General features: G+C 62.8%; 1 protein-coding gene across 1 annotated transcript; it reads left to right on the plus strand.

Moving 5' to 3' along the window:
- The first annotated feature begins 344 nt into the window (after window positions 1-344).
- On the plus strand, window positions 345-19,839 carry LMTK3 (lemur tyrosine kinase 3). The gene is given in 16 exon segments (XM_073886590.1): window positions 345-662; window positions 1,558-1,691; window positions 1,946-2,096; window positions 2,618-2,694; window positions 3,165-3,283; window positions 6,882-6,969; window positions 7,312-7,460; window positions 7,970-8,054; window positions 8,132-8,253; window positions 8,437-8,586; window positions 9,027-10,095; window positions 10,098-11,565; window positions 14,171-14,586; window positions 15,858-15,993; window positions 16,398-16,535; window positions 19,336-19,839. Coding segments are annotated over 16 exon segments (4,395 nt in total). The 5' UTR covers window positions 345-586; the 3' UTR covers window positions 19,353-19,839.
- The last annotated feature ends 764 nt before the right edge of the window (window positions 19,840-20,603 follow it).

The following is a 20,603-nucleotide window of genomic DNA, read 5'->3' on the forward strand; positions in this document are numbered from 1 at the left end:
TGCGGGCTGCGTGTGCCTGCCTGACATCTGCATCTCGGCATGGAGCACACGTGTCCATGCTGGTGGCGTGTCACAGCAGTGTCCGGGGCCAGGCACTGTGGGCCCTGCGCCCCCCACAAGGGTCTGCTGGTCCCTGTCTGTCCCTCCTCCTCCCCTCCCTCCTGGCAGCCAATGCTACTGGGGAGCCAGTTGCCATGACGACGCTCCATCCTCCCTCCATCCTCCCTCCTCCCACCCTTCCTCTGACAGGCTCTCTGCTCCCCCAATCCTGGCTGCCCTCGGGGGCGGGGCCCTCATTCTCCCCCCCCATCAACCCTCTCCCCCCCCACCCCAGCAACCCCGGCTCCCCAGCTCCTCTCCTCTGTCCGCCTCTCCATCCCTTCATCTGTCTGTCCCTTCAAAGAGGGGGAGGGGGGTACCTGAGCCAGTAAGCAGCCCCTCCCTCCCCCTGTCCTGCGTCTCCTGCCCCTCTCCTGGGCCGGGGGGAGGCCAGGGTCGCGCGGGTCCCCATGGCTGGGGGCTGAGGGCCCGCCCCCCCCTCCTCCCCAGCCGCCACCACCTCCACCTCCCTTCCATCCTCGACAAGATGCCTGCCCCCGGCGCCCTCATCCTCCTCGCGGCCGTCTCCGCCTCCGGCTGCCTGGCGTCCCCGGCCCACCCCGGTGAGTGTGTCCGGCCATCCGGCTGTCCGGCGGCCCCCACCCCCACCCCGGGCCTGCCCGGGGGTCGGTCCGCGGCGCTCCGGCTCCATCACCTGCGTGCGCGTCTCCCCGCAGCCGAGCCGGGGCCTGGGGAGCCGCGGGGACGGTGCCTCTGTCAGCAGGGCCTGTGGGAGGGAGGAAGGCTGGGGGCTGGGTGGGGAGGGGGTCCATTTGGGCAACATGTGTGTGTGCACACGCATGTGTGTGTGCAGGTGTGTGCAGGCAGCCGGGAGGGCCGGGGCCTCTGGGAGAATTGGGGGCAGAGGGGAGGAATACTATTTCTAAGGGGGACACAGCAGAGGAGGCTGCCTCTAGCTTTGGGGGAGACCCAGGGCTTGCGGAGTTCCCTTCTCAGGGGCTTGGGCTGGGGACAGAGGACATGAGTGTGCTCCACGAGTCCCTAAAAGAGACAGGCCTCAATCCCCGTAACTAGGGGGTTCCAGCGCGGGGCAAGAATCTTCTCCCCGCCTGCAGTTAGGGGGCTCATCCTCTTGCCCAAATAGGGGGTAATGAGACTGTCCGTTGGAGCGTATTTCAAATTCTGAGAGCTCCAGCCTCCACTATTACACCTCCTTCCTTCAGTCCTCACTGGAATTCATCCAAGCCTGCGGTGCGGTGATGGGGGGGGGTCCCAGATTGGGGCGAGAGGAGGGACCCCACCCCCAACCCAACCACCTGAGAAGGCCTCAAACTACAACTCCCACAATGCCCTAGGCCATCCGGCTCCGCCGCCAAGGAGCCCCTGGTTGCAGAGCATTATGGGAGTTGTAGTCAATCCTGGCCAGGATGGGAGGGGCATGGAGTCTGGGCGCTTGGGGCTTGAAGCCGGGACCCCAGCCCAGCCCTGTGCCCGCAGATGGATTCGCCCTGGGTCGGGCCCCTCTGGCTCCTCCCTACGCCGTGGTCCTCATTTCCTGCTCCGGCCTGCTGGCCTTCATCTTTCTCCTCCTCACCTGTCTGTGTTGCAAACGGGGTGATGTCGGCTTCAAGGTGAGGTGCATGTGGGGATTCAAGTGGGGAGGAAGACTCCAGCAAGACCTTTGCCCCCCCAACCCAGGGAGTTGGTGGGGGAGAGGGGCAGTAAGTCTGAGAGCACCTTCTAGCCTGAAGTTCTGGCAAGATCCGGAGTCTTGGGATGAAAATCGGGGGACAGTTATAAGAAAGACGGGGAGACACACTGACGAGAAGGGTGATGGTGTGTCTCAGCCCTGTGTTCTCCCACCCCTCACCTCTCCCGGCCCCAGGAGTTTGAGAACCCTGAAGGGGAGGATTGCTCCGGGGAGTACACTCCCCCAGCCGAGGAGACCTCCTCCTCACAGTCGCTGCCTGATGTCTACATTCTCCCGCTGGCTGAGGTCTCCCTGCCGATGCCTGCCCCGCAGCCTTCACACTCAGGTACTCTCCACACCTTGACTAGGATCCCACGGTCCCACGGGACAGGGTGGCAAGCCCTGAGAGTCTTCCCTCAGGGGCCGGGGAGCTGAGGTCCCCCGCAGCCAAGGGGAAAGACAGAGGTGGGAGCCGCAGAGTCTTAGAAGCGACCTATAGGGAGCAGAGATCATCTTGATGGAAGCCATCGCTTAATCCAAAGCCAGATCTGGGGATTCTCGTGGGGCAATCAGTGGTGAGGTCAGCCTAGATCTCAATCCCAGAGGCAGCCAATGGCAGGCCGAAGTCAAGTCACGGGATCTCGAAACGCCAAAGGGAAGGACGGATTGGATGCTGGGAACAAGTGGGCAGCCAATGAGGAGGCTGAGATCCATCAGGGAATGTTGGGGCGGCCAATGAAAAGAGATTGGTATCTGCTTTGACCTCAGTCCCCACTGAGTTGGAGGGTGGGGGTTGTAAGTGGCACTTGGAAGGGGAGAGAGGCTAAGGGGCCTCCCCTTTTTGCCCACCTGCCCCCCCCTCCCCAGACATGACCACCCCCCTGGGCCTTAGCCGCCAGCACCTCAGCTACTTACAAGAGATTGGGAGTGGCTGGTTTGGGAAGGTGAGTGGGGCTGGGGGTGGGAGGGAGGGCGTCCATACAATCCAGGGCTGTGCTCCTGTTCTGTGTCCATCCCCCACCCCCACCCTGCTCCCACCACTTCTCATCTGTCCCCCAGCCCACCCAGCGCCCTTGCCTCTGTCCACTTCTCACCTGCTCCCACCTACCCCATCCCCCCACATCTGTCAGTCAGCGCCTCCCTCCTCACTCCATTGACCACTCTGCCTCGCCACCTGGCTCTCCACGCGTCCGTCTGTCCATCCCTCCATCCGTCCCTGCATCCATCGGACTCTGGGCCCGTGAGTCTCTCACCCTGCATCTGTTTGGGAAGGGGGGGGAGACAAGGGTGGTGGGATCTGAAAAGAGAGGCTGGAAAGAAGGGGGAGGCTGGAGCCATGCAGTGGGGTGGCGGTGGTCCTGGGGCTGGGGCTGGGGAGACTGCAGGCACTGACTCCCCGGTCCCCCCTGACCAGGTGATCCTGGGAGAGATTTTCTCCGACTACACCCCAGCCCAGGTGGTGGTGAAGGAGCTCCGAGCCAGCGCAGGCCCCCTGGAGCAGCGCAAGTTCATCTCGGAAGCACAGCCCTACAGGTATTGGGGACTTTTCAACGGATGTGGGCCCTGGAGGCCCCCAAGATACGGGTTTGCACCTCAGGGAGGTGACATTTGGGAGTGGAAGGAGTCTAGTGTGGGGTCAACCCTGGTTTGAATCCTGGATCTACTTCTTCCTGGCTGTGCGACTTGACGGCCTGACCCTCAGGTTCCTTCTTGGTGCAGAGCCAGGGGCCGGATGTCGAGGGGGAGGGGAGGGCACAGAAGCTGAGCTAGAGGCCTGCCCCTCTCCACTCTGAACCTCAGAATCTTCATCTAGGAAGTGAGTCCGGGAAGCCCAAACATCCTCACGTAGAGGACAGCTGAGAGGATGTGAGATTTTGTGTTGAGTACTGGGTGCATAGGGGTTGTTCCCCTCCTCAGGCCCTTGCTTGTGGGTGAGGAAGGCATCACGGACCGGGGCCCTGAACAGACACCCAAAATGGCCCCAAGGAGCTTTTGTCACCTCACCTCCCACCTCTACTGGACTGTTAGGTCTGGGAAGGCAAGACCCTGTCCTGCCCTGCTTGGTCTCCCCTCCCCTCTAGAGGCTTCTGGACAAGAACTAGATAAACATTTGCTACCTCCGTGCCTCATGAGGTAGTAGTTGCCCTGTCATCGAAAGGATATGTAAACAGAGAACCTTTTTCAAGCATTTATAAAAGTGGAGTATGCCCTGAGGGATACAGACACTGGACTTTATCTCACATGCTTTACAACCTCCCATGGCTCCCTATTGCCTGCAAGACAAAGTCCCACGCCTCTGTGCAGCCCACACACCCTGCAGGGCCTGCCCCTGTTCCCTTCCCGCCACTGAGCCCCTTGGCCCAGCCATCCTGGCCTCTTCACTGATCCTTTCCCATAATAGTCTTTTTCCTGCCTCAGGACCTTTGTCCTTGCTGTTCCCTCTGTCTAGAATATCATTCCTGGCTACTCAGCCCCAGCTCTAGATAGTGGGCTCCCTTCCCCTCCTCAGGTCTGTGGTCAGAAAGGCCTGCCCTTACACACACACACACACACACACACACACAAACACACACACACACAAACACACTCCCACATAAGGAGGGCCCTGGGACGCTCCATCACACCAATTTGTGCGTTTTCTTCATAACACATATATTTCATAGGCTTACTTGTTTATTTGCCTGCCTCTCCCTAGACCCATGCTGGCAACCACTAGCCACATATGGCTATTTAAATTTATGTTAAATAACACGAAATCAAATAAAAAATTCATTTCCTCAGCTACACGCAGCACATTTCAAGTGCTCAGTAGCCACATATGGCCAGTGGCTCCCATGTGAGACAGCTCAGATCTAGAACATTTCCACCTTCACAGAAGGTTCTGTTGGAGAGCACAGGACGACACTGGCAGCTCGGGGTGGCCGGGGGGGGAGGGGGAGAGGGGGGTGTCCGTCCTCCCTTTGTAGACGTTTGCTGAGCGAGCCAGCAACCTGGGATCAAGTCCTCACACCACCACTGTTACCAGCTGTGTGACCCTGGGCGAATTGCTTTACCTCTCTGAGCCTCTATTTCCTCTGGATTCAAAGGGAAAAGGCATCCTGCCCAGCACGGTGGCCGGGGAGGATTTGATAGCAGAAGCGCCGGCCTTGGCTCAGATTAGTAGGGGTGCAGTGCATCCAAGCATTCTTCCACATCCGCCAACCTAAATCCCACCTTCAGAGCTCCAGCTGTCTGTCAAGTCCCCAGGACACGCCGGGTGCTTTGTGACTAGTTGGTCTCATGATTCTTGGACCGGGCAGGGGTGCGAGGCCCCGTTCTCCCAGGTGGAGAAGGTTGGAACACAGGCAGTGAGCCTGGGCACCGGCCCCACGGCACACCAGTGGCCCCTGCCCCCGGCCAGACCCGAGCGGGACAATTACTCACTGTACCTGGAGCCAAACCTGGCATGTTTTCACCTTCCTCCAGGCCCCCAGGCCGGGTATCAGGGCCAGATCCTTAAGTGTGCCCATTTTTACTGAGCCCCTTGTCCAGGCACTGGGGATGCGGCCGCCTGAACGGAAAGCCCCAAATTCTTGTCCTAGTGGGGCCCCCTAGTGGAGGAGATACGCAATAAACAAACGAAGAAGGAAATTTTAAGAAGAAAATGTCAGAGACTGACAAGTGCCGGGAGGAAATAAGGCTGCACGTGACAGAGGGGAACTCTGGAGGATCCTGGGGGAGGTGGGGTTGGCTGGGAGGGATCAGTCGCGCAGGCGCGGTGGGAAGCATGTTCCAGGCAGAGGGAAGAGCAGCTGCAAAGGTGGGAAGGTAGGAAAATGTGGGGCCATGTGAAAATCAAACAATGTGTTGACACGGGAACGGAAAAGCAGTAATAATAGCGAGGATCTTCCACTGTGTGGCAGCGGCTCCTCTCTGGTCTCATTAAATTCCTCCCCACAACCGTCTGAGGGAGTTGCTATGACTGTGCCCATTTTACAGCTGGGGAAAATCGAGGCAGGAAGAGGTGAAGTGATTTCTCTGGGGTTACACACGTGCCAAAGGTGGACTCAGGGGGCGCCCGGCTGGCTCAGTGGGTGGAGCATGCGACTCTTTTTTTTCTTAAGATTTATTTATACGAGAGAGAGAGAGAGAGAGAGAGAGAGCATATGAGCAGAGAGGGGCAGAGGGAGAGGGAGAGAGAGAGAATCCCAAGGAGCCTCCATGCCCAGCACGGAGCCCCGATGCGGAGCTCCATCCCACAACCCTGAGATCTCCGCCTGAGCTGAAACCAAGAGTCGGTGGCTTAACCCACTGAGCCGCCCAGGCGCCCCAGAGCATGCGACTCTTGATCTCGGCGTCGTGAGTTCAAGCCCTACGTTGGGGGTAGAGATGACTTTAAAAAAAAAAGGTGGACTCAGGATTCAACCCTCCCCCGGCCCCCCCAGCCTGACTCTTACCCACAGTGTGAGGATAAGGGAGGCGGCTTGAGGGCCGTGAGGTTTCTTGGGGGAAATGTTGAAGCTGAGGCCTGAGGGATGAGGGATGAGGAGGACTCTGCTGAGTGGAGGGCTCCTTACCGAGGGAAGTGTATGTGCAAAGGCCTGGAGCCTCAGCGGGTGCCTGTGTGTTTGGGGAGACGCGCAGGGCAGGGCGGGGAGAAGCGATGCTGAGGAAGGGCAGGAGAGACCCAGGAGCGAGGCTTGCCCTGTCCCTGGCTGCCGGGGGAGCCACGGAGGGCTGTGAGCAGGCGAGTGGCGTGTCACAGGCTGACTGCCTGTGGAGGGGAGAGACCGGAGGCAGGGAGGCGGGGAGGAGGTTGAGAAGAGAGTCCAGGAGGTGAGGAGGAGGCTCCAGCCAGGCTGTGGGGAGGGAAGGGGCTGGGGGGGGGGGGGGGGGGAGGAGGAGGGGGGGAAGGGAGGCACCTTGGGGGTCTGGCCTGGGAACGGGGGGGATAGTGGAGAGGTCCTGAGATGGGGACCCGGGGAAGGAGGGTGTGCGTTGAGGGGCGAAAGAGTGTGGGGGTGTGGCCGGGAGTCAGGAGATGGAAGAGACATTTTGGTGTCGCGGGGTTGCTGGGGCGGGACAGGGGTCTGCGGTGGGATGGACAAGGCTGTTTCCTGACCCTGCCGCTCCCCGCCCCCTGCCGCCCCAGGAGCCTGCAGCACCCCAACGTCCTCCAGTGCCTGGGCGTCTGTGTGGAGACATTGCCCTTTCTGCTGATTATGGAGTTCTGTCAACTGGTGAGGGTCTGCGGAGGGAGGGCAGGGTGGCGGGCTGGACGGGCCGGGGGCTGCCAGCAAGCCTGGGGTCCTGGGAATCCTTGGCAATAACACGTGCGACGTGCGCGAAGGTCTCTGGAGCGCTTACTGGAGATGAGCTTTCGCTCAGAGGGCGGGCAGTGAACTAGCATGCCAGGTGGGCTCTGTTGTTATGCCCTTCTAAGCAGCAGGGGAAACTGAGGCTCAGAGGGGCTGCCCGCTGAGTGCAGAGGCCGCCCCCCCCCATCCTCGCCTCGGATAGGCTGGATGTGTGGACCCCTGGAAGGGGGGGTGGTACTGACCTCACCCTCCCCTCCCTCCCAGGGGGACCTGAAACGTTACCTCCGGGCCCAGCGGCCCCCTGAAGGCCTGTCCCCCGAGCTGCCCCCTCGAGACCTGCGGACGCTGCAGAGGATGGGCCTGGAGATCGCCCGTGGGCTGGCACATCTCCACTCCCACAACTACGTGCACAGGTGGCTGCCGGGGGGGCCACGGGGAAGAGTGTGTGTGGGGGGGTACTACTTAGGGGAAAGAGGCGAGGCTATGGGGGGTGGGAGGTAGGGCCACAAGGAGGGGGCTCAACGAGGGGAGAAAGGCAGAGAGTGGCAGAGTCAGGAGGGGAGGAGTCCTGGAGGGGGAGGAGTCAGAAGAGAAGAGGGACGAGTCAGGAGGGGGGGCGGAATCGGGAGAGGAGGAGTCATAGAGGAGAGGGGGAGGAGCCCTGCCGGGGAGGGGTCAGAAGGGGAGAGGGAGGAGTTAGAAGGGGCGGAATCGGGAGGGGAGGAGCCCTGCAGGGGAAGGGTCAGAAGGGGAGAGGGAGGAGTCAGGAGAGGAGGAGGCATGGGGAGGCGGGGCAGGGGAAGAGGAGCGAAGCAAGGAAGGGAGAAGGGGCGGAGCCTGCAAGGTGGGCGGAGTGTAGGCGAGGCGGGCAGTCCGTCCCAGGCTGACCCCTTCTCGCCTCACGTCCTTGCCCCGCCCCCAGCGACCTGGCCCTGCGCAACTGCCTGCTGACCTCCGACCTCACCGTGCGCATCGGAGACTATGGGCTAGCCCACAGCAACTACAAGGTGGGGCTGCCCTCCGTCAGGGCGGGGGGCGGGGGAGGGCTCCGACCCTCCTGACCCGGCTCCGGCGCGCCCCCCAGGAGGACTACTACCTGACCCCGGAGCGCCTGTGGATCCCGCTGCGCTGGGCGGCTCCCGAGCTCCTTGGGGAGCTGCATGGGACCTTCATGGTGGTGGACCAGAGCCGCGAGAGCAACATCTGGTGAGGGGGTCCTCCCATCCCGGGGCCGCGCGGAGTCGAGGGCGGCAAGGAAGGTGGAAGGGTCACGGGTCCTACAGGGGCTGTAGAAATGGAGGCCGGGAGGCGGGGGGGGGGGGGGGGGGGAGGCCCCCAGGGGGGGGCAGGGCAGGGCTCTGACCCCTCTCCGTCCTCTGCTCCCCACAGGTCCCTGGGGGTGACCCTGTGGGAGCTCTTTGAGTTTGGGGCACAGCCCTACCGCCACCTGTCCGACGAGGAGGTCCTCGCCTTCGTGGTCCGCCAGCAGCACGTGAAGCTGGCCCGGCCGAGGCTCAAGCTGCCCTATGCGGACTACTGGTGAGGGCAGGGCCTGACCCGCGGCCCCTGACCCTCCCATCCCACCCCGGGATGTCCCAGAGCCCCTCACCTCTTCGTACCCCGCCCACAGTCTCAGCCCTCGCTATACCCCACACCTTTTGCTGCTTGGAAGCATCTGCTGCTTGGGAAGGGGTGACACTGAGGCGGGGAGTGGCAGACCTGGTACTTGAACCTGAGTTCCTCCACTCGTAAAAGACCCCAGCTGCTTGCTTGTCTCTGATTCCAGAACTTACAGCCCAAACAGGAAGGCCACCTAACCATCATTTCCTTACACCTGCCTTGCTGTCCCCTCTCCTAGGTCTCTGCCCCCCCACCCCCCCCCAACCCCCCTCTGTCTCTCACACACACACACACACACACACACACACACACACACACCCTGGGACTCTACTCACCTGCGCCTCCTCCCTGTCCCCCAGGTACGATATCCTGCAGTCCTGCTGGCGGCCACCTGCCCAGCGCCCTTCGGCTTCTGATCTCCAACTGCAGCTCACCTACCTGCTCTCTGAGCGCCCCCCACGGCCCCCGCCCCCGCCTCCCCCACCCCGAGACGGTCCCTTCCCCTGGCCCTGGCCCCCGCAGCACAGCGTGCCCCGCCCAGGGACCCTGTCCTCACCGTTCCCCCTTCTGGATGGCTTCCCTGGGGCTGACCCCGACGATGTGCTCACGGTCACTGAGAGCAGCCGTGGCCTCAACCTCGAGTGCCTGTGGGAGAAGGCGCGGCGGGGGGCCGGCCGCGGTGGGGGGGCGCCCCCTTGGCAGCCGGCGTCCGCGCCCCCGGCCCCCCATGCCAACCCCTCCAACCCTTTCTATGAGGCGCTGTCCACGCCCAGCGTGCTGCCGGTCATCAGCGCCCGTAGCCCCTCGGTGAGCAGCGAGTACTACATCCGCCTGGAGGAGCACGGCTCCCCGCCTGAGCCCCTCTTCCCCAATGACTGGGACCCCCTGGACCCAGGAGTGCCTGCCCCCCAGGCCTCCCAGGCCCCTTCCGAGGTCCCCCAGCTGGTGTCCGAGACCTGGGCCTCCCCCCTCTTCCCTGCAGCTCGGCCCTTCCCAGCCCAGGCCTCGGCATCAGGCAGCTTCCTCCTGAGCGGCTGGGACCCCGAGGGTCGAGGTGCCGGGGAGACCCTGGCGGGAGACCCTGCCGAGGTGCTGGGGGAGCGGGGTACCGCCCCGTGGGCGGAGGAGGAGGAGGAGGAGGAGGAGGAGGAGGAGGGCAGCTCCCCGGGGGAAGACAGCAGCAGCCTCGGGGGTGGCCCCAGCCGCCGAGGCCCCCTGCCCTGTCCCCTGTGCAGCCGAGAGGGGGCCTGCTCCTGCCTGCCCCTGGAGCGGGGGGACGCCGTCGCTGGCTGGGGGGGCCACCCTGCTCTTGGCTGCCCCCATCCCCCAGAGGACGACTCGTCCCTGCGGGCAGAGAGGGGCTCCCTAGCCGACCTGCCCCTGGCCCCCCCCGCCTCGGCCCCCCCCCGGTTTCTGGGCCCCCCCCTGGGGGGGGGGGGGCCCCCGGACCCCCGGGGGGGGGCCCCCCCCCCCCCCCCCCCCCCCCGCCGCCACCTCCCCGGGCCCCCGCGGACCCAGCCGTGTCCCCCGACCCTCCCTCGGCCGTGGCCAGTCCCGGCTCAGGCCTGTCATCTCCGGGCCCCAAGCCGGGGGACAGCGGCTACGAGACCGAGACCCCTTTTTCCCCCGAGGGAGCCTTCCCAGGCGGGGGGGCAGCCGAGGAGGAAGGGGTCCCTCGACCGCGGGCTCCCCCCGAGCCCCCCGACCCGGGAGCGCCCCGGCCACCCCCAGACCCGGGTCCCCACCCACTGCCGGGGACCCGGGAGAAGCCGACCTTCGTAGTTCAAGTGAGCACCGAGCAGCTGCTGATGTCCCTGCGGGAGGACGTGACAAGGAACCTCCTGGGGGAGAAGGGGGCAAACCCCCGAGAGACAGGACCCAGGAAGATGGGGAGAGGCCTCGGGAACAGAGAGAAAGCCCAGGGCCCGAGCAGGGACCCCACAGTCCTGGGCAGCGGGAAGAAAGCCCCAAGCCCGAACAAGGACCCGAGCCTCCCCATGAACGGGGTGACAGTGTTGGAGAACGGGGGACAGAGAGCCCTGGGCATCGAGGAGAAGGTGGCGGAGAATGGGGGCCCAGGGACCCCAGAGAGAGAAGAGAAAGTGCTGGAGAAAGTGCTGGAGAATGGGGAGGTGACACCCCCAAGGAGGGAGGAGAAAGTGTTGGAGAATGGGGAGCTGAGGTCCCCCGAGAGAGAAGGGAATGTGCTGGCGAATGGGGGGCTGACACCCTCAAAGATCGAGGAGAAGGTGTCAGAGAATGGGGGCCTGAGACTCCCCAGGAACACGGGGAGGCTGCCAGAGACTGGGCCTCGGAGAGCCCCAGGGCCCTGGGAGAAGGCGCCCGAGAGTGGGGTGCCAGCCCCAGAGACCTCGCTGGAGAGAGCCCCCGAGCCCGGCGCAGTGGCCTTGTCCCGGAACGGCGGGGAGACAGCCCCTGGCCCCACTGGCCCAGCCCCCAGGAGCGGGGTGCTGGAACCCGGGACCGAGAGGAGAGCCCCCGAGACTGGGGGGGCACCGAGAGCCCCCGGGGTTGGGAGGCTGGACCTCGGGAGTGGGGGCCGAGCCCCAGTGGGCATGGGGATGGCCCCCGGCGGCGGCCTCGGAAGCGGCGTGGACGCAAAGGCCGGATGGGTAGACAGCACGAGGCCACAACCGCCCCCGCCCCCGCCGCCGCCGTCGGAAGCACAGCCGAGGTGGCCGGAGCCAGCGCCGCAGAGAGCCAGGCCGGAGGTGGCCTCCTCCGAGGGAGAGCCCGGGGCCCCAGACAGCAGGGCCGGCGGAGACACAGCACCCAGCACAGACGGGGACCCCCCCAAGCCCGAGAGGAAGGGCCCCGAGATGCCACGACTGTTCTTGGACTTGGGACCTCCTCAGGGGAACAGCGAGCAGATCAAAGGTGAGGAGGCCGCTGGGAGCAGGGGAGCGAGGTTGGGGGCCGAGGCCTGGCTGCTTCCAAGGTGCACAGCTGAGCTGAGAATCTCGGGCTCCCGGGGAGCACACAGGTCAGGCCGGCCATAACGAGAGCAGACCCTGGAGCCGCACCGCCTGGGCTCAGATCTGGGCTCTGCTCCCCTCTCGAGCTCTGGGGCCCTGGACAAATGACCTTACTTCTCTCTGCCTCAGTTTCCCGCCAAAAAATGGATGATGAGGATAGCTAACCTACCTAATAGGGCTGAGAGGCTTCAAAATGTTAAGACTTCTGAAGACTCAGGCCCAGCCTGGCACGCCCAAGCTCCTGCTTTTATTGCAATTCTGTTAGACCCGGGGTCTCAAACTCAGATGCTCCCTGGGGGCCAGACAGTATTGGGAGATGAAGGAAGTCGTCTGGGAGAGGTTGGTGGTGGTGGTGGGGTGGTTAGGAAAGGAAATGCGGCCCCTTTTTTCAGCTCCAGTCAGGAATGCCCACCTGGCATTGCCAAACGTGCTGCTTTTCCCTTTTAAACCAGAGTTCTGCGTGTTTTAATGGTTGAAGCCAATTCACGCGAACTTCTCCGTGTGCCGGGCCCCGAGCTGCCCAAAGCTGGGACCCAGGGAGCTTCAGACTCTGCCCTGCACAACCGCCCCCCCACTCCCATGCTATTGGTGACCTGAAAACTAGAAATGCCTTTTCTGGAAACAGTTTTGGTATGAACACAGGACGTGTTTTGTCACAGAGGGAGATTGATTTAAGAGAAAGATGAAGGGCCCCTGGTTAGAGGTGGACATAGGGACTGTGGTTCCACCCGAATCACCCAGAGGCCTGATTTCCTTAAACAGTGGTATGGAAGTTCTAAATGGGCGCTGGCTTATATTGGCAATCTCACAGCTCCCCTTGAGGGAAAGGGTATCAGATCTGTTCGCCAGAGGAGACTGCAGCTCAGGAGGGAAAGGTCAGGAAGGGCGCTGGCCGCAGAACGTTCCTTCCTTCGAGCCCATGGTATTAGAACACTATCACTTCTTTGAGATTGTTGTGGGGAATTTGCAACCAGCTGTGCCAGGAAAGGCCCCAGACAGCATGAAAATGTCAGGGGATGAGCAGCTAAAATGCCTCAGAGGATGGGGGGGGTGGTGGTGGTGATGTGGGGATAGTGTTGCTGGGTGGGAAGATGCTGGGAATAGCCTGCTTAAAAAAAAAAAAAAGGTGCATGAACTCCTACTCATCCTTCAAGACCCCACTCAAATTTCCCCTTCCCTGGGAAACCTTCCTGATTTCCAAAGGCTATCACCCTGTCCTTCTTGAGAGCTCCTTGAGAGCTCCCTCACAGCCCCCAACCCCATCGCCCCGAGATGGATGGCCTCAAGGAGGTGACTTTTGAGCAGATGTGAAGGAAGTAAGCTGGGTGGACATCTGGGGGAAGGGTATTTCGGGTGGAGGGCACTGAGATGGGCACTAACTTGGCATGCTCGGGGAAAAGCAAAAGGCCAGTGAAGCTGGAATGGAATGAACGAAGGGAGGAGAGTGACCCGATCCACATCCAGTTTTTCTCCCTGCTCTGCCCTGCCCCACCTGTTATCCCTACCATTGCCCCACACAGGGCCCGTCACACCATTTACTTATGCACTAATGGAGGAATGAGTGGCCTCGGTTAATTTCCTAGTGAGGAGACAGAGGCTCAGAGAGGTGGATCTGCTTGCCCCGGGGCACACAGCAAGCGAGCAGGGTAGGCTTGGGATTCGAAGCCAGGTTTCTTCCTCCAGGGACCTGGAGTCCTTATCTTCCGGCAGGCTGAGATCAGGGAGTCTTAGGGCTGGGAAAAACACCTGGAGATGGTTAGACACCCCAATTTAGTCTGGCAATTGAGGGCCAGAGAGGGAAAGTACCTTGGTCAACATCACATAGCAGGGAACATTCATTCATTAATCCCAGAGATATTGCCTGAGTACTTCTATGTGCTTGGGGATGCAGCCAGAACGAGCTCAAGTCAACTCTGTTCCGTGGCAAGGCAAACATGAATCACATGACCACAGAAATACAGCTACATGCTGAGCTCATCCGCTTGGAAGGAGCGGTGCTTGGTGCTATGGGGTGCAGAGCAGGTGGCCTTGCCTGACCTCTGGGAGAACTGAAGGCTTAAAGCCCAGGCCGGAGCTGGGGGAGGAACAGGACCTGAATTAGAAAAGGAACTTCCAGGCGGGAGGAACAGCCTATGAAAAGGCTCAGAGGTGGGACGAATAGGGGGGTGGCCCAAGTGGCTGGCTGGAGGTCAAGTCAGAATGAGGTGAGGAAGAGAGCCCGGAGAGGTCAGCAGGGCCAGGGCACTCGGGCGTGGGGCGCGGCAGAGAGAAGTTGGGGCTCTGTGATGTGGACACTGGGGAGTCGTGGAGAGGGTTAACCCCTGGCGTAGGGGGAAGATCTCTCCTATTCTGCGTGGAGAAAGGCCCTAGGGCAGCCCTTTGGTTCACAAGAGGGGAAACTGAGGCCCATACTGTGGCCTGAGATTACCTGAGGACACACAACTGGGCAGGAGGGCATGCCTCAGTTTCCCCGGGAGCAGGGGCTCACCGGGTCTCTCCCCTCGCAGCCAAGCTCTCGCGGCTCTCACTGGCGCTGCCGCCGCTCACGCTCACGCCGTTCCCGGGGCCGGGCCCGCGGCGACCCCCGTGGGAGGGCGCGGACGCCGGGGCGGCTGGCGGGGAGGCCGGCGGGGCGGGGGCGCCGGGGCCGGCGGAGGAGGACGGGGAGGACGAGGACGAGGAGGACGAGGAGGACGAGGAGGCGGCGGCAGCGGGCGCGGCGGCGGGGCCCCGGGGCCCCGGGAGGGCGCGGGCAGCCCCGGTGCCCGTCGTGGTGAGCAGCGCCGACGCGGACGCGGCCCGCCCGTTGCGGGGGCTGCTCAAGTCTCCACGCGGGGCCGACGAGCCCGAGGACAGCGAGCTGGAGAGGAAGCGCAAGATGGTCTCCTTCCACGGGGACGTGACCGTCTACCTCTTCGACCAGGTGAGCGGGGCCCGGGGTGGGGCGGGGCCCGGGGTGGGGCGGGGCCCGGGTGGGGCGGGGCCCGGGTGGGGCGGGGCCCGGGTGGGGCGGGGCCAGCTGGGTGAGGGCCGGGCTGGGGAGAGTGAGGCCCGGGGCACAGGGCAGGACTTGGAGGGGCGGTGTCTGGGAATGGGGCGAGGCCTGGAGTGAGGGGTAGGGTGCGGCCTGTGGGGAGGGCGCTGGAGGGCAAGGGTTGGGGGGCTGCAGGGTGAGACTTGATCTGGAAGGACGGCGGGGGAGATACCTGGTAATCAGGGAGGAGCCCGGAGAGGCTAGGGAGAAAATGCTGAGAAGGTTGGGGCGTGGTCTAGATAGCGGGGGCGGGGCTCAGGAAAAGTTTGGGGCGGGGTCTGTCGACCAGCGCTCTCGTGGTAGAGGCTAAGGGCCGGCTCAGGATGCTGCGGATTTTACCCGCTAGGGGCGGGCCCTGGCGAGGCTGCAGGTGGGGCTTAAGAGATGCGGCTTGTAGTGTTAAAATAAGTGCAGGGGCGGGTTCAGAGATGGACAGAGCTAATGAACTGCGGCGGGGCTTAGAGAGATGGGTTGAGGATCGTGTTAAGAGTAACTAAGGGCTGAGAGGATAGTGTTGAAAAGAAGAAGGAAGGGCGGGATGATGCCTGTGGACTGGGGCCTAGATGGGTGTGGATGGGTCTAGATGAATCTGGAGCGGGGCACACCGGGCTGAGGTCCTGAGATGTGAGTCATGAACAGGGTCCTGGGCCACTGAAGCAAAGGCAGGGCTTGGAGGGCTGGAGCGGGGCCACTTCAGAGAACGGGGCTTAGGGGCTTGGGGGAAGAGCGGGGTGCGCAGGATGGGCTAGGGGTTTGGAGGACGAGAGGAGTAAGTAGTTCTGCGCCCCGAACTTGGACGCCTGTGGCCCAGATATCGGAAGGAGTTAGGGGAATGGAGACAAGGCGGGACTTATGGAGATGGTATTGGGTTAGGGGGGTTCCCATGGAAGCATCGCGTTAAGGAGCAAGGAGAGAATTCCTGCGGTGGGGGGGGCTTGGCTGTGGGCGGGACTCCGCGGTCGGGGGAGGAGCATCGGGCCGGGGTGGGGTTAAGGCTGACCTGAGGTTTCGAAGGCTGATCAGGGGCTCCAGCCACCTCTTCAGAGACTGCAATTGTAAATTGGGGTACCTGAAGCCCCAGAAGTGTTAGCGGGCTTTGTCGCTCGCTGGGAATACAGTGGGTGGGATGTGACGGTTCGCCCCCTAATCCACCTCCACAGGAGACGCCAACCAACGAGCTGAGCGTCCAGGGCCCCCCCGAGGGGGACACGGACCCGTCAACGCCCCCAGCGCCCCCGACGCCTCCCCACCCCGCCACCCCCGGAGATGGGTTTCCCAGCAACGACAGCGGCTTTGGTGAGGGGCTGGGCGGGACCTGGAGGCGGGGTAGGGCTGGGGCGGGCCTGGAGAGGGGACAGAGGTGAGGCGGGGTCTGGAGACCGGGCCTGGAGCGGGGCAGAGCTGGGCGGGGCCTGGAGGGAGGGGGCAGAGCTGGGGCGTGGCCTGGAAGCGGGGCGGTGCTGGGGCGGGGTCTGGAGGCGGGGCAGGGGCGGGGCCTGGAAGCAGGGCGGTGCTGGGGCGGGGTCTGGAGGCGGGGCAGAGTTGAGGCGGGGCCCACAGTGTAGACCCCTGGAGACAGGTGCCTGCGGAGGGGCGGGGCTGGACGGCTGGAGCAGAAGGTGAGCAGCTTCCCAAGTGTCTGGAGGATCTGACCGCGTCTTTCTCCTCTTCTTCCTCACTCCCCCCGCCCCCGTCGTTAGGAGGCAGTTTCGAATGGGCGGAGGATTTCCCCCTCCTCCCCCCACCAGGCCCCCCCCTGTGCTTCTCCCGCTTCTCCGTCTCGCCTGCGCTGGAGACCCCGGGGCCCCCCGCCCGGGCCCCCGACGCCCGGCCCGCAGGTACAGTGCTTCCGACCCTCGGGCCTGCCCCTACTTCTGCCTGTCTTTCTCTGTCCCCATCTGTCTCCCCACTTTCTTGGCCCCATCCCTGAATTTCCCTGCCTCTCTCTCCGCAGGCTCTCCCCCTTCCCCTCTAAGTCAACCCTGGCTGCTCAGCATTGAGACCTCACACAACTCGAACCAGCTCAGACTAGGCAGTGTCCTGATAGACCAGGGCAGTCACGCCCCTTCCCTGAGCCTCAGTTTTCCCTTCTGTAAGGATCCCTTCAGAGTCTTGCCCATCTTTGTCCCGTCTCTTGCCTGGCACTTGTCAGATTCTGATCCCACATCCGTGTGGGGGCACAGGCTGATTGGAGGCCGGCAAGGTGGGAGGAAAGCAGTGTGCTCAGAGCTGGTTAGTTGAAGCGGAGCAGAGAGAACATGGTCAGGGAGTCCATAGCAATAACAACAAGGGCATTACTACTAATAGTAACAGGCACTTACAGAGGCCCTACACTGTGCTTGCCCACCTGAACCCAGACAGTCCTGCCTCGACTTGGGCTCTCTGCTGCGTCCTGCTGCCGCTCCGGAGAATACCCCTGGATGCAGAGCTTGCGCTGGGCTGGGCTGGGCTGGGCGGGCACAGGTGTTCCCGGAGGATAGAGCTGAGACGGTGGAAGGGGCAAACCTGCCCCTTTCAGGGAGGGTTACATTCCTGCTCCCCCAAATCGTGCCCAAGTCCAATTGTTGGCCCTGCCCCTCCTCGGCTCTGTGACTTTGAGCAAGTCACTTTCCCTCTCTGTGCCTAAGTGTCCTCATCTGTAGAATGGGGATGATCACAGGATCTAACTCATAAGATTCTTGAGGGGATTGAATGGTTTCATCCTACACACACACACACACACACACACACACACACACACATACAGCGCAGCCTGGTCATGCGCAGTGGTCACTACCTGGTAGCTCTCACTGCACTTAATGAAGTAGATACTCACTGTGCATTGGCTAAGTGCAGGTGCTGTGCTGGGCACGGGGGATTCCATGCTGAGCAAAATCCATGAGCCCCACTCCACCCTACCCCACCCACAGACACTGACCCCACAGTCTTGCAGTAAATAAGTGCAAACTCAGGGCTGCTGGAGAAGCAGAGGACGAGGGGAAAGGGCTTCATCTGTTTGGCAATGCCACTTCATCAGGTACTTGAAGGGCTGGCCATCCTGAACTAGGTGATGGGGAAGGGGGCAGCGCACTAGCAGAAGGAAGAGCTTGCACAAGGGCTCGAGGCAGGAGAGAACGTGGCCAGTTCAGAGAACAGAAGGGAGGCGGGTGCGTCTGGGGGTTACTTTGGTGGGGGGACTAAGGGGGTAGGGCGGACCATGTAGGGCTTGAGGGTGGGCTGAAGAGAGGGACTTTGTCCTGGGGGCCCTAGGGAGCCATGGGCCAGCTGTGACCAGGGGAAGGGCGGCAGCAGCCACTGGTGTAGGAAGACCCCTCTGGGGCCACGTGGGGGCCGGCTGGAAGCTGGGAGGCTGGACAGGAGGCCGACGCCAGGGTCCAGGAGGGAGAGGAGAGTACAGGTGGGGTTCGGGGCAGGAAGGACAGGGCCAAGGGCAGACTCTTCACTTGGCTCCATCCTCAGATTCCACCTCAAATGTCACTTCCTCCCAGAGGTCTTCTCTGAGGCCCCCATGAGGACAGGGAGGGTGGGTTCCAGGCCATGAGGACACTGCCAAGTGGTGAGTCAGGGCTGAGGCCAGCAGGGCTTGCTAGGCTGCCAAGATGACTTCACCTGTAACCACTAGGAGAGGCGAGGGAGGGCCCAATCGTGTGAAACCCCAAATCCCTTCACTCTGCCGGCAGATTCTCTTGCTAGAGACAGGCCAGGGAAGCCGCTGAGCCTTTCTGTCTCCCACGACCCTGGCGTGGGGTGCAGGCCGGGCCCCCTTCTGCACAGACTCCCGTGCTTGGCGCGGCTCTGCCCGCTTACGTGTGTCCACTGGGTGCTGAGTGATGCCACATAGCCCAGCATCTCTCCACTCCTTAGAAAAGGACATGAGGGGCATGCTCCCCTTTTAAGAAGGAAACTGAGTCTCAAGGACAGGAGCGAGGGCCACGACTTGACCCAGGCCACACAGGTAGGAACTGTGGGAGGCAGCGTGAGGGCGCCCACTGTGTGGCCCAAGGTGAGATCATCCAGCCCACAGACCCTGGTTGTCTGGATCTGTGGAATGGGTGGCGGCTTGCTTTCCCCTGGGATACGAGGGGTCATGGGACAGTTTGGTGGGAGGGCCAGGCGAGGCCCTCTGCTGGACGCTGGGGATGCAGCAGTGACCAAACAGTCCTGTCCTCCCTGAGCTTACATTCCAGAGAGGCAAGCAGACAGGAAGCTGGCCGACAGTGACTGGGATTGTCCTAGGGGAGGAGCACGAAGAATAATAGCCATAGTGCAATGAGAGAAGGACGGGGGGTCGGGTGGGGACATGAGGGAGCGACTCCTTGACTGAGAAGGGCCGGGGAAGGCCTATGAGGAGGGGGTCTGCCTTACATGGGAAGGGATAAGGAAAGGGCTTTCCAGGTGGTTGGAACAGCCATGCAAAGGCCCTGGGGTAGGACTCTGCTTGGAGCCAAGGAGGAACAGCAAGGAGGCCAGCGTGGCTGGAGGGGAGTGAGTGAGGGGGATGGGGGTAGGTGAGGACAGAAATGGGACAGAGCAGATCACGTGGGGCCCCGTGGGCCCAGGTGAGGGCTTTGCTTTCACTCCGAGAGAGACAGAAGCCCTGAGCCTGTCTGCCCAGTAATTCACTTCCTCTGTCCTCAGGCCCCGTGGAGAACTGACTCCCCGAAGACCCCACCCCCCTGCACCCCCAGAAGAGGGGTTGAGAGTAGAATCCTCTGTGGACGACGGAGCCACTGCCACCACCACAGACACCGCCTCCGGGGAGGCTCCTGAGGCTGGGCCCTCCCCCTCCCCCACCATGTGCCAAACGGGAGGCCCTGGCCCCCCACCCCCTAGCCCCCCGGACGGCTCCCCTGAGCCCCCCGACCCCCTCGGTGCCAAATGAGGCAGGAAGCCCCTCATCCTTCCCTGGAGAGCCGCCTTTCTTGGAACTGAACTGAACTCTTTCGGGCCTGGAGCCCCTCGGCACAGCGGAGGCCCCTCCTCACCCACTCCTGGCCCCAGAGAGGGGCTGCAGGCTTCGGGGACCTGGGCCCCACATCTCGCGTCTCCCCTCCCCACCCCAGCCCGGCCCCTGGAGGGGCCTCTGGTTCAAACCTTCGCGTGGCATTTTCACATTATTTAAAAAAGACAAAAACAACTTTTTGGAGGAACGCGGGGCCTGTGTGTGTTTCGGGGGCAAAGAGGGGAGGGTCCGGAAGAAGTCGCGGACCGCCACCCACTTCACAGATGGGAACATCGAGGCTCAGGAGGGCGGAAGCGCCGCGGCTCCGCTTCTCTGGCTCCCGGATCCGTCCGCGGCTGGCAGCGCTGACCTGGGCTAAGAGGCCGCGGGGCGTGTCCAGGGTGGTCGGAGGGCCAGGGCTGGGGACGGGGTGACCTGCCGGCACCCACGTGGCTTCTGCCACATCCCCCACACCTCAGAACAGTGCTGCCCTGTGCCTGGGCGGCCGGCCGCTCCCTCCGTGCCCACGGTGGCTGTACCTCAGTTTACCTGTGTCTGCATGTGAGCGCCCACCTCCCAGGAGACTCTCATCTCTCCACCTGGCCTGAGTTCTGGGGCCCTCTTCCTAATTCTACTTCTATTTCTTTGGGTTTCTCCGCCTGTACATGTTTCATCTCTGTGTCTCCCCGATGCCTGCCTGTCTTTCTGCCTTGTCTGTTTGTCCCGATTTTTCTCCATTTCTCTGGGGCTCCCGGCTGATTCTGCCCCCCCCCGTCTTTTTCCTCTGACTGGGTCTATCGTGTGCCTGATCTCCCGGCTTCAACCTGCCCCCCCCAACCCCTGGGTACCACATTCATTGGCATGTTTGCGGGGCTCACTTTGGATGAGAGCGGAGGGAAGGGGCCGGGAGTGCGGACCCAGCTGGGATCCTGTCGACTCCCGGCTTAGGAATTGAGGTGATGAA

This window comes from Callorhinus ursinus, unplaced genomic scaffold, assembly GCF_003265705.2.
Source record: "Callorhinus ursinus isolate GAN/ISIS: 27379988/994484 unplaced genomic scaffold, GSC_fseal_2.0 scaffold71, whole genome shotgun sequence".
Classification (NCBI taxonomy): domain Eukaryota; kingdom Metazoa; phylum Chordata; class Mammalia; order Carnivora; family Otariidae; genus Callorhinus; species Callorhinus ursinus.